Here is a 14,250-nt window from a genome sequence, read left to right as displayed (position 1 = left end):
TTCATCGATGGACCATTGGTTATGGCTAGCGCGGTCGCGTCCATTTTCCGCCAAGCGCCAGCTCACACTCCAGACATCACCGACTAAGAGATGGCCATCTGGCTCCCTCAGACTTCGGGAAACACGTATGTAAATTGACCCCGCGACAAACACCACCATTACCGTCCGTCCAGCTGCAGCTATCACCCTCCACACGTGGAAACGCGGCCCGGCCACAGACTCCAATAACTGCCGCGGCCTTAATGCACTTCTGACGCGAAACATATGGGCAAGTAGGAAGAAAACACGTCTATTTTTGAAGCTCAAGAAGCGAAAGGACATACCATGGACTCGGACATGCGCGTTCTCAAAATCATGGGACCGCCTGGCACCGTTATTCGGCCTCGTTTCATAAAACGAGTCCGTAACTTACGCCGGTTTTTGGGCTTGTATTGCAAGCGCATGTGAAGCGATACATTTATTTCCCCGTCTCCCCTCTGTTCTTGCTTGCAAGATCAATAAATTCAACGATTCAAACTATCGTCATCGCTTCACATGCGCTTGTAATACAAGACAAAAAACCGGCGTAGAATACGGACTCGCTTTATAAAACGGGGCCCTCAGGACGCAGCTACACCGGCGCCGCCCGCCGTGGGAAGGGTCGCCTCTCGACCTCACCCCATCACCAGGTGGCCGGCTTCCGGCTCAGGTCACCACCGACGCGGGAGGGCGTCAAGAAAGAAAAAAACACACGGTTGTCTACACTTACGGGTGATGGGGAAATAGGGAGGGTTATTGTCTAGGTTGAACGATGGAGTACGTTATGATTAATCGATCTGATGGCATTCGGGGCAAAGCTCACTTCAAACGTGCGAGTAGGAACTAGGATTATTGGTTAAAACATCAGTGGTAGGGGTCGTTTAACCCGCGCCCCGCAGGGGGGGGGGCAGAATCTGCCCCCTCCAGTTTTTCGCCAATAACTTCTAAACGCGTTACGCCAGCGACGTCAAACTCTCAGTACCTTATCATACATCAATTTAAGATGTTTCCTGAAAATTTGAGCGAAATCCTTCGGGAATTGTCTGAGAAAATGACGTTTTAGTGATGTCATGTTCGCCATTTTCGCCTAAAAAACGGCAAAATTTCAAACGCCGCTAACATCTTCATTTTTAAAGGAATCAAGACGTAACAAAAAAGTTACACGTGATTCTACTTTGTCTATCAAATGGCTATCTCGGTTTTTTGAAAATTTTGGATTTTGGCCCAATTTTTTTCTTAAAAAAAACTGACTTTTGGGAAAATAGTTATGAAATCCAAAATTTTGAGTTTATAAAAAAAAAACAGAAGACATGTCAGAGAAGTGGTCTATTTGCACCTACATACCAATTTTTAGAAGAATCGGTTCAAAAATGTGGGAGTTATTCACCAGTATAACGCCTTTTGGGGCGACTAACGGAGCGAGCGAGAGGGTGGGCCTTGCACGTGCGAAATTTCGAAGGGGTACCTCCAACTGAATTGTGGACGGCACCTTACTAACCGGTCTCTAGCGATGTGCCAAAAATTGAGCACAATCGGCCCAGCCGCTCTCGAGATCTGGAAGCGGCACCCTGCACGTGCGCACGTGCAAAATGGGTTCCAACTGACTTGTGCACGGCACCCTACTAACTGGTCCCTAGCTGTGTACCAAATTTGAGCACCATCGGTCCAGCCGTTCTCGAGATCTGGAAACGACCCCTGCACGTGCGCACGTGCAGCAGCACCCCAACTCTGGCACATGGATATGCAGTGCCTAGTGGGTGCCTACCTACGTCCTACATGCCAACTTTCAGCGCAATCGGCCACGTAGTTACCGAAATATTGCAACAATTACAAAACTGACACCTCTTCGTTTTGCACGTGGCACGTGCATAAGGGGTCACCCACGTGCATCGGGAATAGTCCAATACTTGGTAGAAGGAATGAAGCTACCCTACAAAAATTACCGCGTGTAAATCGGTCAAGTGGTTGCTGAGATATAAGCCTCGCAAAAGCGTCCCCACGGCCGGCCGCTCATACTCAGAAATTTCCGTTAATCTAAGGAAAGACTACGCTCGCTTCGCTCGCTCCGTAACAATTTTATGATGTCACGACACAAATTTTTTGAAATTTTTTTTTTTTTGGGAAGTTCTAGACCTCGTACGGAAACAAAAATAGCACCATTCGATTCACCGTGAAAAACTACATCAGATAGACACCTTTTTAGGCCTTAACAACCAACTTAAAAATTTGACCTCTTATCAAATATCCTCTTTACCCAATAAGGGTCGTACAGTTGTAGCAGCCTATGTGCCCCAGTGACTGACCAGTCGCAAAACAAATAAATCTATTGCAGCTGAGCCCCGCTACATACGTGCACTTACAGCAAAACTTAGTGGTAGCGACATCACCCGAGTTTAACCTTTTCAGGTTCCCCTCGGTGATGGTGTTGTCAAGGCGGAGCCCGAGGCTTCCGTTGCCGCGGTCGGCGAAGGAGACGAGGCAACGGGCTCAGCAGGTGAGGCGCTATTGTGGTGTGTTTGCTACGAAGGAGCATTAACCCTCGCCGGCACAGGCCATTTTGAGTCCTTCGACGGCACAAGGGGGTTGGTATGACCCCCCTCGCGTTTGGCCCTTGATGGAGCTAGAGCTTCGCGGAAAAAAACGAGCGTGTTGCCCGTCACGAGAGGAAGCCAATGATACCAAATTTTAAGGTCCTAGGTCATCGGTTGACCTTCCAGGCCAGATCAATGACCCAAAAGTCGGGAATATCGGGACCTGTTAGAAAGTCGTAAAGTGTGGCTGCTAAGGGGTTTTCCGGGGTGCTGATCACGAATATCGTGTTTGTTTTGATCACAGATGTCGTTAAGCGTTTAGACCAGGTCGGGTCAGGTCAGGTCAGGTCAACCGGTAGGGGTCGTGACGGGTATTCGTAGTACCTGCCATCCGCCTCTGACAGCTTCGCAACATGTTACGAAGGCACCGAAACTACTTCGTAAATGTTCAAATGGTTGCTAAATTTGAATTCAGCTCCAAAAACTAGCCCATAAACATGTAAAACTCGAAAAAGTGAACCGAGGTCACCAAATGTCATTGACCTGACCTAACCTTCAGGTGACCTTGACACCCACCCTTATGCATGGGTGCAACATCAAATCACATGTTTGAACGTTTGAAACCATGAAAAGCTTGCAAACGCGCGGCTAATGCGAGCCGACATACGCCGAATCGCGATTCCGGCCAAACATGGTCTCGGAAAAGAGGTCACAGGTCAAAGGTCATTTGGGTCAGGGTCATGAAATTTTCAGGGTAGGTGTAAAATTGATCAATGCGAGGGTGCTGAAAGTTTCGTCGCGATCGGCCGCTTTTTACGCGAGTTATTCGCGAAAAACCTTAGGGGGGGGGGGTTGCATCACCCGTCCCCCCCCTGTGCCGGTGAGGGTTAAGGGAATTACTTTGTATTGGGTGTCCCATAAGTTCGTTCTCACCGAAATCTTTCTTTTAGAGGCTCTCTTATTTAGAGCACGCTGAATTTTGTTAGTAATTTAGCTTATGGGGTTGCCATGGCAACTGGCAATATGCTCCGCATTAGCTAATTTAGCTAGACAAAATAGTTTTTGCTAGAGAGCCCACTCCCTGCAGAGATGGCTAACGCCGCAACATAGAGGCATCCGATACGGGTACGTCTCGGTATTAAGTTAGCACGTGGGCCATTCGCGACGATTAAGGGTGATTGAGGCCATCCAGCCTGTAGCCAATGTCTGTCGCTAACTGGACGCACAGTCAGCAAGTGACGCCGATGACTTGTCGGGAGTCAATGACTGCAAGTTTATCCTATTTCCAGTCAGCCATCAGAAATGAGCCACGCGGCCAAAACTGTGTGGCGCCAAAGTGGCCATCAAAAAGGTCAAAGCGTTAAAAATTTGGTAAGCAGGCTTTTCAGGATGGATTACCAGCTGTCTCGTCTAAGAGTATTCTTTCGGGGTACATAACTCACGGTCAATTGGACTTAGACTCAACGAAGGACTCAAAACAGTCGGAAATGTTTTGAAATGGCTATTGTGACACGTGTTTGTGGAAGATCACGTGCCAGGCAACTCGTCGGATCCAAATTTCATTAAAAATGTGTTAGGAATACTGAAATCGAGGCTTGTCGAAGCGGAGCGCTGTTCCAGCCTCGAGGATCTCACGGCGCATGTCAAGTCAGTCTGGGCTAGCTTCAAGCCTGCTATGCTGTCAAACATGCCGGTTGGCATGCCGCAGCATGTATTCATGTGTTTGCCTATGGAGGGGGGAGCACATTGAGGGGTCATTAATATATCAAAACGCAATGTACTCTGTTTTACATACAAATATGATGTGAGAACGAACTTATGGGACACCCTGTAGTCAAAAGAACATTTTCTGTCAGCTCCCCGACTTCGGTCACGCTTTAGAGGCCATTATCTTTCTAGTTGAGGTTTATTTGCCATTAGGTCTACAGTGCAGGGATATTTCTATCTCGCACTTCTCTTAGATGCAAAGATTAGGTCTCGAGGGTTCATAGCTAAAAAGCAAGAGTTCAAGTGATGATACAGGGTGACACAAAAAAAGCGGTCATCACCAAAATTCGAATAACTTCGGAAGTTTTATTCAGATCATCACCAAACTTCGGCCACTTTAGGTCACACCTATGTAGCAGACATCCACCAAGTTTCAAGTCTTCACTACGAATACTTTTAGTACAGTGTGTGTTTTACGGACGCTCCACAATGTGCTCCAGGTGAGCGCCCCGGCGCTGCAGGGCGTAGGCACACCTGCATCCGGCGGGCAAAGTTGCCGATAACCCGATAAGAATAACGTTTCAGGGGTAGCACACCCCCTGAGCACTGTCTCCAGAGGCCATTGCACTCTGTAAAGTGCACAGCCATCGGGTTATCGACAACTTTGCCCGCCGGATGCAAGTGTGCCTACGCCCTGCAGCGCCGTGGCGCTCACCTGGAGCACATTGTGGAGCGTCCGTAAAACACACACTGTACTAAAAGTATTCGTAGTGAAGACTTGAAACTTGGTGGATGTATGCTACATAGGTGTGACCTTAAGTGGCCGAAGATTGGTGATGGTCTGAATAAAACTTCCGAAGTTATTCGAAATTTGGTGCTGACCGTTTTTTTTTTTTGTGTGTGTCACCCTGTAGGTCAATTTTTAAAGTGTTGAACAATTTTCAATGATTGTGTACCTATGAAACTTATGAAGTAAAAACAAACTGCTTTTAATATATTTCTACATAGATGAATACATTGAAACATAATATTTGATTAATTAAGAATAAACCTCAACATAGAAAGATATAGGATTCTTCATGGCTCACTCGTGGAAGATCGGATATCTTTTCCTCGCGTGTTACAGAAAAACATCGCTCATTCGTCGCTCGGTTTTTCAGTACCTAACCCGCTTGGAAAAGATATCCTTATCTTCCACTCGGAGCCATGAAGAATCCTCTATATCTCATCTGCTACCATCTGCTGCATTACTTCCACGAAGCGCCGCACTGCTTTTCATACACTTCGGTGAATAAATTATTAGACCTGCGCCTATACCTGATCCTAATCGAAAACCTGTATTTTTTATATCCACAGAGTTCAAAGTTTAATGACTTCCCGAGCTGGCTCTCATCGTTTTCACTCAGTTTTGTGAGCGAAGAAAATGAGCCTTTAGCGCGTGCTCTCTGCTCGGCGCCGGCCGCGCCCAGCCTGAGACAGAGATGCACGCGCTGTCGCCGCACCCCTGGTCCGATTGCGCCCATCTTTTGATACGATGTTCCGCCCCACCGAAAGTTTGTGGTCACCAAATTTCACGTCGATACGCGGCGCCGTTCCGGCGCATTAAGACACATCAGGCTGACGGACACGCAGACAACTTATAATTTATTGAGTGTTTGTTATATATGTCTTATAATTATACGCGTGCCTGTTTGTTAATAAATTATAAGTTGTCTGCGTGTCCGTCAGCCTTATGTGTCTTAATGCGCCGGAACGGCGCCGCGTATCGACGTGAAATTTGGTGACCACAAACTTTGGGTCGGGCGGACCATCGTATCAAAAGATGGGCGCAATCGGACGAGGGGTGCGGCGTCAGCACGTGCATCTCTGCCCCAGGCTGGCCGAGGCCGGCGCCGAGCAGAGAGCACGCGCGGTAGGCTCATTTTCTTCGCTTGCAAAACTGAGTGAAAACGATGAGAGCCAGCTCAGGAGGTCATTAAACTTTGAACCAGCCCCCACCGGACACGATTTGGTAGCCGAGGTCTGTGACGTCAGCCGGGCGTGAAGTTTTCCCTTCACCATAGGCTTTACACACAAACTTGCCGAAGTTCATGCCAGGATAGCCCGGCCTGAAAGTGCAAAACTGAATAAATTTTGCCCTCATTAGATTCAGTGCTTCATTTTATAACTAAAAACGTCCGTTATTAGGCCTCAATGAAGGTACAAAGTACTCAAAATCGAAATTCAAGAAGATGCTGTCCGAGCACAATCTGGTAACATCACGTGACTTCTTTTCAGCAGATTATTGATAATTTCAGGATATATTCACACGATTGCTGCCTAAAACATCATAAATAATACATTTGCATTATTTATTACTTCCGTTTAAGTCATAACCTTGTAAAATGCAAAGTGTATCATGGTAGTCACGTGACCAAAGGTATAACAGGGGGTTGGGACAAACACTCAAAGGATTTCGAGTTTATTAATTAAATTATATAATTTTCATGGTGGAATTGAAAGATTGTATTTTTTCCTAATAGCATACAAATTTTTGTATGTAAAATATTTTCCTTACGGGTGAAATTCTCCATATAAGAAATATCAGTGACGTCACCAGGGCTTTACTCAAAACATCGGATCTACCTGTTTATTATAGGTATCTTGCTTTGAACTCTGTGCAAATCACTTACAGGTTTTCGATTAGGATCAGGTATAGGCGCAGGTACAGGTATTTGGTAGAGGTTTCACCGGTAAATAAAATAAATTTATTACCGAGCGAGCGAAGTAAGCAAACTTTCGGATCTGTAACGCTCCTCGAAAAGCGCATATACATACCTACCAATCCATATACAGTTAAATGAAGTAGGGTAGGGTGGGGTAATTTGAACATGTGGGGCAATTTGAACATAGTGTGAATAACACAAAATTACGGAAAATCCATAAGTGGCATGACAATAAGACCAATGAGAGAAATTATCGTAACTAAAAGGGCTATCATATGACCGGGGTTTAAAGTTTCAGGGAATGAAGATGTTGACGCACAGTGTAAAAAATCAATTTCGCAAGGAAAAACGCTTAACAACACTTCATTGCAACTTCATTGCAGCGCAAAATCTTGCATTGCTAGCGCCTAATACGCAACGGCTTTTGTTGTACAATGACCTAAGCAGTGCCTTCAATCCAAGAAATTTGCTTTTGAACCCTGTTTTTAAAAATGGCAAAATAACTTTTAGCGTGGGGTAATTTGAACATAGTGTGAGAATTTCAATGAAAACAGGGATAGCTCCGAAAAAAACAACGCTCCCAGTTTTTTTTTGCCAATATTTTGGACCCAAAGCAGTAGCAGATAAGCGATGCCAGTTTTAGAAAATTTACGTATAATATCCGTCTAATGTCCGGCATTTTCGCTGATTTTCCGTCCCAAAATGTTCAAGTCAACTATTTGTCCAAATATGTCCCAAAATCATGCAGCTATCAACACTCAAAACCGCCATTTATATTGCTTATCATGTAATTTTACCAGCCGAAGTGTTCATTATATTGAGAGCTTAACAAGCTTTCCATTCGCCAATCAATGCCACGCACGATTACTTGATAAAAATGCTTAAGTGTGGCAGGCCATCGTCCAATGTTGTCCAGACTACTATACCTTTGTGCAATCAATTCCGAATTGGACATTTTAACGAATCGGAACTCCGAATATCCAGGTTCCGATTGGCACCACTATAACAGATGAAGTAAGGTTTGGTAGAGTTTTTATCGAACGGAGATGATAGACGTTCTGTTAGTTGAAAAGAGGCGAATTCTGTCAACTGACCGGTGTGCAGCGTGCAGATATTGATACTCTGCATTCTGCAACTGCTATTTTTGTTGTTGTGTTGATTTTTCAAATGAAGGTATGTTTAGAATTGCTCTGCCTATTCGTTTATGGGTCAAACAACATCGGTGCTGGCGAGTCTATCGTTTTTACGGCAGGTAAAGACAGTATGTTCAAATTACCCCACGGTGGGGCAATTTGAACACACCGTGACTTGGTGGAGAAGTAATGCTATGCTATTCAAGGTATGCTCGGCTCGTCCAAAAATGAGGCTTGCATGGTGAAAGCAGTGACACATGCGCTACTGAAACAGTTTTTCTTCATCCAGGGCTGAGCTGGAATTTGGCACAACGGAAAAGACGTAAAAATATGTTCAAATTACCCCACACTACCCTAACAAACAAACTTAACCCGCGCACCGACGGGGGGGGGGGGGCCGATGACCGCCCCCCCCCCTGAGATCTCGAGAACGAAGCAAGATAGCGACAAGCGGTAAACGGCATCGGATACGCACGGACAAGGTCTACAATTTTTACAATGGTCATTTTCAGGTCAGCTCAAAGATGACGTCACAGGGGTCGAAAAAGTCAAAATGGCGGCGCTAGATAAGGAGAGTTTTTCTCGAATAACTTTCGAATTAGTCATGATAGGAACAAACTAATGGCATCATCGTGATCCTCTCGTCAATCCGCATCGAATGATATATATCTTGACCTCGAAAGGTCAAGGTCAAAGGTTGACCTCAGGTCACGTGACCTCGAGGTCATCATGTATATCATTCGATGCGTCTTGACGAGCTGAACACAATGAGACCATCCGCGCGGCTTTATCTTGTTCCTGTACGGAGTTATTGGCAAAAAACCTTTGATGACCTTTGATGACGTCACATGAACTTACAGCTGCCCAACAGCAAAACAGACCTCAAGGTAGTGAAGGTTGATCGTACATGAAGTCATGTATGGTGTATGGGGCCATTCCCACTCGTTTTAGTGGTAAAAACAGGGAGTTGATTTTCCCCCATTGACTTATAATGGGGAGGTCGCGAAATTGACCTGACCTTAGGTCACCGACATCAAAATTCCGAGATATACAAATTGTAGCTACTAATGACCTAATAACATCCTGCGACTTTCAAAGGCCTCCTACATCTACTGTAGCTCTGGCACGGTGACAAAGTTGCAAAAAAGTGACTTGAGGTTGGGTCATTCAAAGTGACCTGGTGACCTGACCTTCAAAGTTAGGAGGTTCAAACTTGCACACCATGTGTAAAATTGATGAGAGAATAGTTGTACTAAATTTCGCGGCGCGGTTTTCCCGCTATCCGCAAAAAACCTCAGGGGGGGGGGGGCGGATATCCGCCCCCCGTCGGTGCGCGTGTTAACCCTACTGATATGAACATACAAGTTTTAACAACCAAACTAATAATCCACTTAAACATATATCTCGAATCTATACAGTTATCGCGTAAACCTGTATTCTAGTTGTCTGAATTCTTGTCTCGAATCTCGAATCTTATCTCGGATCTATACAGTTATCGCGTAAACCTGTATTCTAGAACTAGATCTGTCAGAAAATGACCCTTTCTAAGATTTTGTGGACAGGGGTCATATCTTTCCTTTAACCCTCGCCGGACCTATTGGTTTTCTACATACGCGCCGGCCGAGGGGGGGGCGGGTACGACCCCCCCCCCTCGCCGTTTCGCCCCTGGTGGAGCTAGCGCGTCGCGGAAAAAACGAGCGTGTGCGCCGTTACGAGACGCAGAGACTGGTACCCGATTTTAAGGTCCTAGGTCAACCGGTGACCTCTGAGGTCAGGTCAAGTGCCCCAGGGTACGGTTCAGTTTTTGGTGAATAACTTCGCAAAAAACGGCCTCAGAGCCGCGATTTTGGCAGCATCGTGTTCGCCTCGCTCAGGCGCGTCGAATGATATACTTTTTGTTTGGGTCAGGTCAACTTGGGGTGTTGACCTCAAGTCAAGGTCAGGTCAGCACCCCCAGGTCACGAAGTTGGTCGAAAGAGGTCATGTCGCATATCATTCGATTCGGTAGGTCTTCCTGAGTCCATTGGTGGCTTTCTCGACTCGCTAGCTCAATTTGATCGGGAGTTATTGACGAAAAACTAATATGACCTTGATGACGTCATAAATGACGTCACGGAAGGTCAACATTGCAAAAGTGACGCATCTAACCTTGCAAGGAGTGCATCAAATCACGATTCTGTGTGCTTGAGATAGTTGGAGATCGTTCCCGGCGCCAGAATAGCAGTTTTCATTTTTCCCCATTGACTTATAATGGTGAGGTCACGAAAATGACCTGACCACATATGACCTTTAGGAAAAATCCGAGATATACAAGTTGTGAGACTCATAATGGATACTAGATCCTGCAAGTTTCATTTCCCTGTGACATCTCCTCTGGCAGTGAGGGCGTTGCAAAGTTGCGACATCTGAAGACCGTGCAGAGGTTCACTTATGACGTCATAGGTCAGTGACCTGACCTGACCCAAAAATGCGGTTGGTGTCAAAAGATGCGGCTTGGATCAAAGGTCAGGTATACCAAGTTTCAGCTCTCTATCGCCAGCGTGTTCGGAGCTATCGCGAAAAAACCTTATGGGGGGGCGGCACCCGCCCCCCCCCTCGGCCGGCGAGGATTAAACTTGTTCATACACCCTAAACAATTTCACGACCGGGGGTCAACGGACGCCGCCGCAATAAGCGCTACAAAGTTGCTACGTTGCACTCGGGGAACTTTTTAGGATTGATTTATAGTACCTAATGGCCAGTGCTGAAGTATTTTTAGTGGTGCTGGCATGCATAGTATTAACTTCTTCGTATTTTTTCCAAGCTTTATCGTAATGTTTTCCAGGCGGGCTGGCAACGGTCGGTTGTCCTCACTGCGACTTCAGCTGTCTAGGACAAGATCTTCTGAACAGGCACGTCAAGGATAAACACGGTCACATAGACAGGGACGGCAAATTGAAGTGTCAGTGGTGTCATTACTCTACGAACCATTCCGGCAGTATGGCAAACCACCGCCGCATACACACAGGAGAGCGGCCGTACCGCTGTGATATATGTAACAAAACGTTTTCTCAAAATAGTACTCTGACCAGCCATCGCCGTACACACACGGGAGAGCGGCCGTACCGCTGTGAAACATGTGACAAAACATTTTCTTTGCAAGGTACTCTGACCAAGCACCGCCGTACACACACGGGAGAGCAGCCGCACCGCTGTGATTTATGTAATAAGTCGTTTTCTGAGCCCAGTAAGCTGGCCATCCACCGCCGTACACACACAGGAGAGCGGCCGTACCACTGTGAAACATGTGACAAAACGTTTGCTGTACATAGTAAGCTGGACATCCACCGCCGTACACACACGGGAGAGCGGCCGTACCGCTGTGAAACATGTGACAAAAGGTTTGCTGTACAGGGTCATCTGACCAGGCACCGCCATACCCACACGGGAGAGCGGCCGCACCGCTGTGATTTATGTAATAAGTCGTTTTCTGAGCCCAATAAGCTGGCCATCCACCACCGCACACACACGGAAGAGCGGCCGTACCGCTGTGAAACGTGTGACAAAACGTTTGCTGTGCATGGTAAGCTTGTCATGCACCGCCGTGTACACACCGGAGAGCGATCATACCGCTGTGATACATGTAATAAGTCGTTTTCTAACCCCAGTAAGCTGACCCGCCACCGCCGTACACACACAGGAGAGCGGCCGTACCACTGTGATATATGTGGCAAGTCGTTTTCGCTGCCAGGTACCCTGACCAACCACCGCCGTACACACACGGGAGAGCGGCCGTATCGCTGTGACATATGTGACAAAGCGTTTGCTGTACAAGGTGCTCTGATCACCCACAGTCGCTCACACACAGGAGAGCGGCCGTATCGATGTGATGCATGTGGGAAGTCGTTTGCTCGACCTGGTGCTCTGAGCAGTCACCGTCGTACACACACGGGAGAGCGGCCGTTCCGTTGTGATATGTGTGGCAAAGCGTTTACACAGCTAGGTAGTCTGACCGTCCACCGCCGCATACACACAGGAGAGCGGCCGTACCGTTGTGATATATGTGGGAAGTTGTTTTCCCAGCGATGTACTCTAATTGGCCACCTCCGTACACACACGGGAGAGCGGCCGTACCGCTGTGATGTGTGTGACAAAACGTTTACTGAGCAGCGTTGTCTTACCAAGCACCGACGTACGTCGCATCTCTAAAGTGATGTACGGCTTTTCCCATCTCTACAGATGGCTTTGACTAACGATTTCTAAACACGGAATGATCCAGGAGTATACAGCAAAAGATAAAATTACAGCTGCAAGTATGATGGAGCCTCCATGTAGGCTGCATTCAAAGCTTCATTGTATACTGGCAATTCGTTCCTAAAATACAGATGCAAAGCATAACCACAACAGAAGCCGCACATTACTTTTTCCGTGGACTGTATATGCATGGGAGGACGGCCGCACGGATGTGATATTTGTGACAGGACATTTTGTCGGCCATATAACCTGTTACCTGGTTAAACATTACCGATGTCATGCGCGCTGATGGGTCTGAAGGGTTACACGGTGGTGCGGTACCGTCGAAATGTCGGCCAAGCTCCGTATCATGGAACGGCCGTACGGCTGCATCACCGTCCTACATGGTACGGTTCCTTCACCTGTCACCTGTAATCATACACATACGGGCCCACGGTGTGCTATAGAAACGTGTAAATATGATACGTCGTGTAAAGATTGTACATATCGTCTACATTTGTGAGCCGACTGTGTTTTGTAATGTACGTGGTGGAGCAAACATGGCTGGCAATACAATCGGATGGAGAAATGGTCTGTTTTTGTGCGCGGAGAACAATTTTCACGGTGGTTTGAAGTGGTCTGATCTGATTCTGTCTACATGTAGACACTAGACAGAATATAGGTTTGACAGAGAGAGGAAAGCGGGAAGAGAGAGAGAGAGAGAGAGAGAGAGAGAGAGAGAGAGAGAGAGAGAGAGAGAGAGAGAGAGAGAGAGAGAGAGAGAGAGAGAGAAGAGAGAGAGAGACCAGACCAGACCAGACCAGACCAGACCAGACCAGACCAGACGAGACGAGACGAGACGAGACGAGACGAGAGGTTTCATTTTGATTGTCAAACTTCTCCTTTTTTCAGATGTATGATCGGATACATTTAAAGCAACTAGAGTACAGGTTTACGCGATAATTGTATGTTTTGATATGATCTGTTAAACGGATGCATTAGATTGGGTATAGAAACTTGTATATTTAGTTTTGATATTTTTTACATTTGGTAATGGACACGTGGTGTTTGAGACTTTTGTATGTTAGGCCGTTATTCAACTCAACCCTACCACTACTCTTCTCCTACTCTACCCCTACCCTGCTCCTACAGGCTACCTACACTACCCTTAACCTATTCCTTTTCTACCGCTACCCCTACTTTTACTCTACCCCTACTGTACAGTCTGTCTTAAAAGTACCGCGCAAAGTGACGGTGGATCCATCGAGCCTGACTGAGGAAGGGCCTGCTAAATTTGGGTCACCGAAGCATTTGACATCCTCGTCCATTCCCTAGGTCAATTGGTCGGTGACTTTCAAACTAAAGCATGCCCTTTCTCGGTCAGGCTTGATGGATCCACCGTCACTTTGCGCGGTACTTTTAAGACAGACTGTACCTATACTCTACCCCTGTCCCCTACCCTACCCCTACTCTACCCACGGGCTCCGCCACTGGGGGGACGGGGGGACGTGTCCCCTAAATATTTTTCATTTTTAACATGACGCCTATGGGTGCTGCATGGGAAGAATCGACTTCAAACGACCTTCGTCCCCCCCCCCCCCCAACCATCGGGTCGTGACGGAGCCCTTGCTTCTACCTCTACCCCTACTCCTACTTCTACCTATACCGTACCCCTGCTTCTAGGTACCTCTATACCGTACTCCTACTTCTACCCCTACTTCTGCCTCTACCGTACCCGTCGCTTCCACTCTATCATCGGCTCTACTCTACTTAACCCTGCCGATACCGTACTCAGACCGTATTCATACTCTACTCATACTTAACGAAAAGCATTGCACCAATTTTTAGCACAATCGACCCAGCCGTTCTTGAGATATAAAACCGGCCCCGTTGCACATGTGCACGTGCAAAGTGAGACTTCAGTGCACTTGTACTGGCCAACTT

The 14,250-nt window shown here is 46.9% G+C and overlaps 1 protein-coding gene across 2 annotated transcripts in view; it reads left to right on the top strand.

The window, feature by feature from the left end:
- Window positions 1-14,250, top strand: part of LOC122384618 (zinc finger protein 2-like) — a 44,139-nt gene that overhangs the window by 9,290 nt on the left and 20,599 nt on the right. Inside the window, exons 5-6 of one of the 2 annotated variants that reach the window (XM_043372205.1) lie at window positions 2,425-2,512; window positions 10,919-12,894. In XM_043372205.1, the coding sequence (XP_043228140.1) occupies window positions 2,425-2,512; window positions 10,919-12,282 (1,452 nt within the window). In that variant the 3' untranslated portion in view covers window positions 12,283-12,894. Of the gene's footprint in view, window positions 1-2,424; window positions 2,513-10,918; window positions 12,895-14,250 lie in introns of those variants that run through there. The other variant, XM_043372206.1, reaches the window with a different exon arrangement.

The sequence above is a fragment of the Amphibalanus amphitrite genome, unplaced genomic scaffold, assembly GCF_019059575.1.
Source record: "Amphibalanus amphitrite isolate SeventyFive unplaced genomic scaffold, NRLGWU_Aamphi_draft 000194F_arrow, whole genome shotgun sequence".
Classification (NCBI taxonomy): Eukaryota; Metazoa; Arthropoda; class Thecostraca; order Balanomorpha; family Balanidae; genus Amphibalanus; species Amphibalanus amphitrite.
Note: the sequence above shows the minus strand (reverse complement) of the source record. Positions and strands in the feature narration are given on the sequence as shown.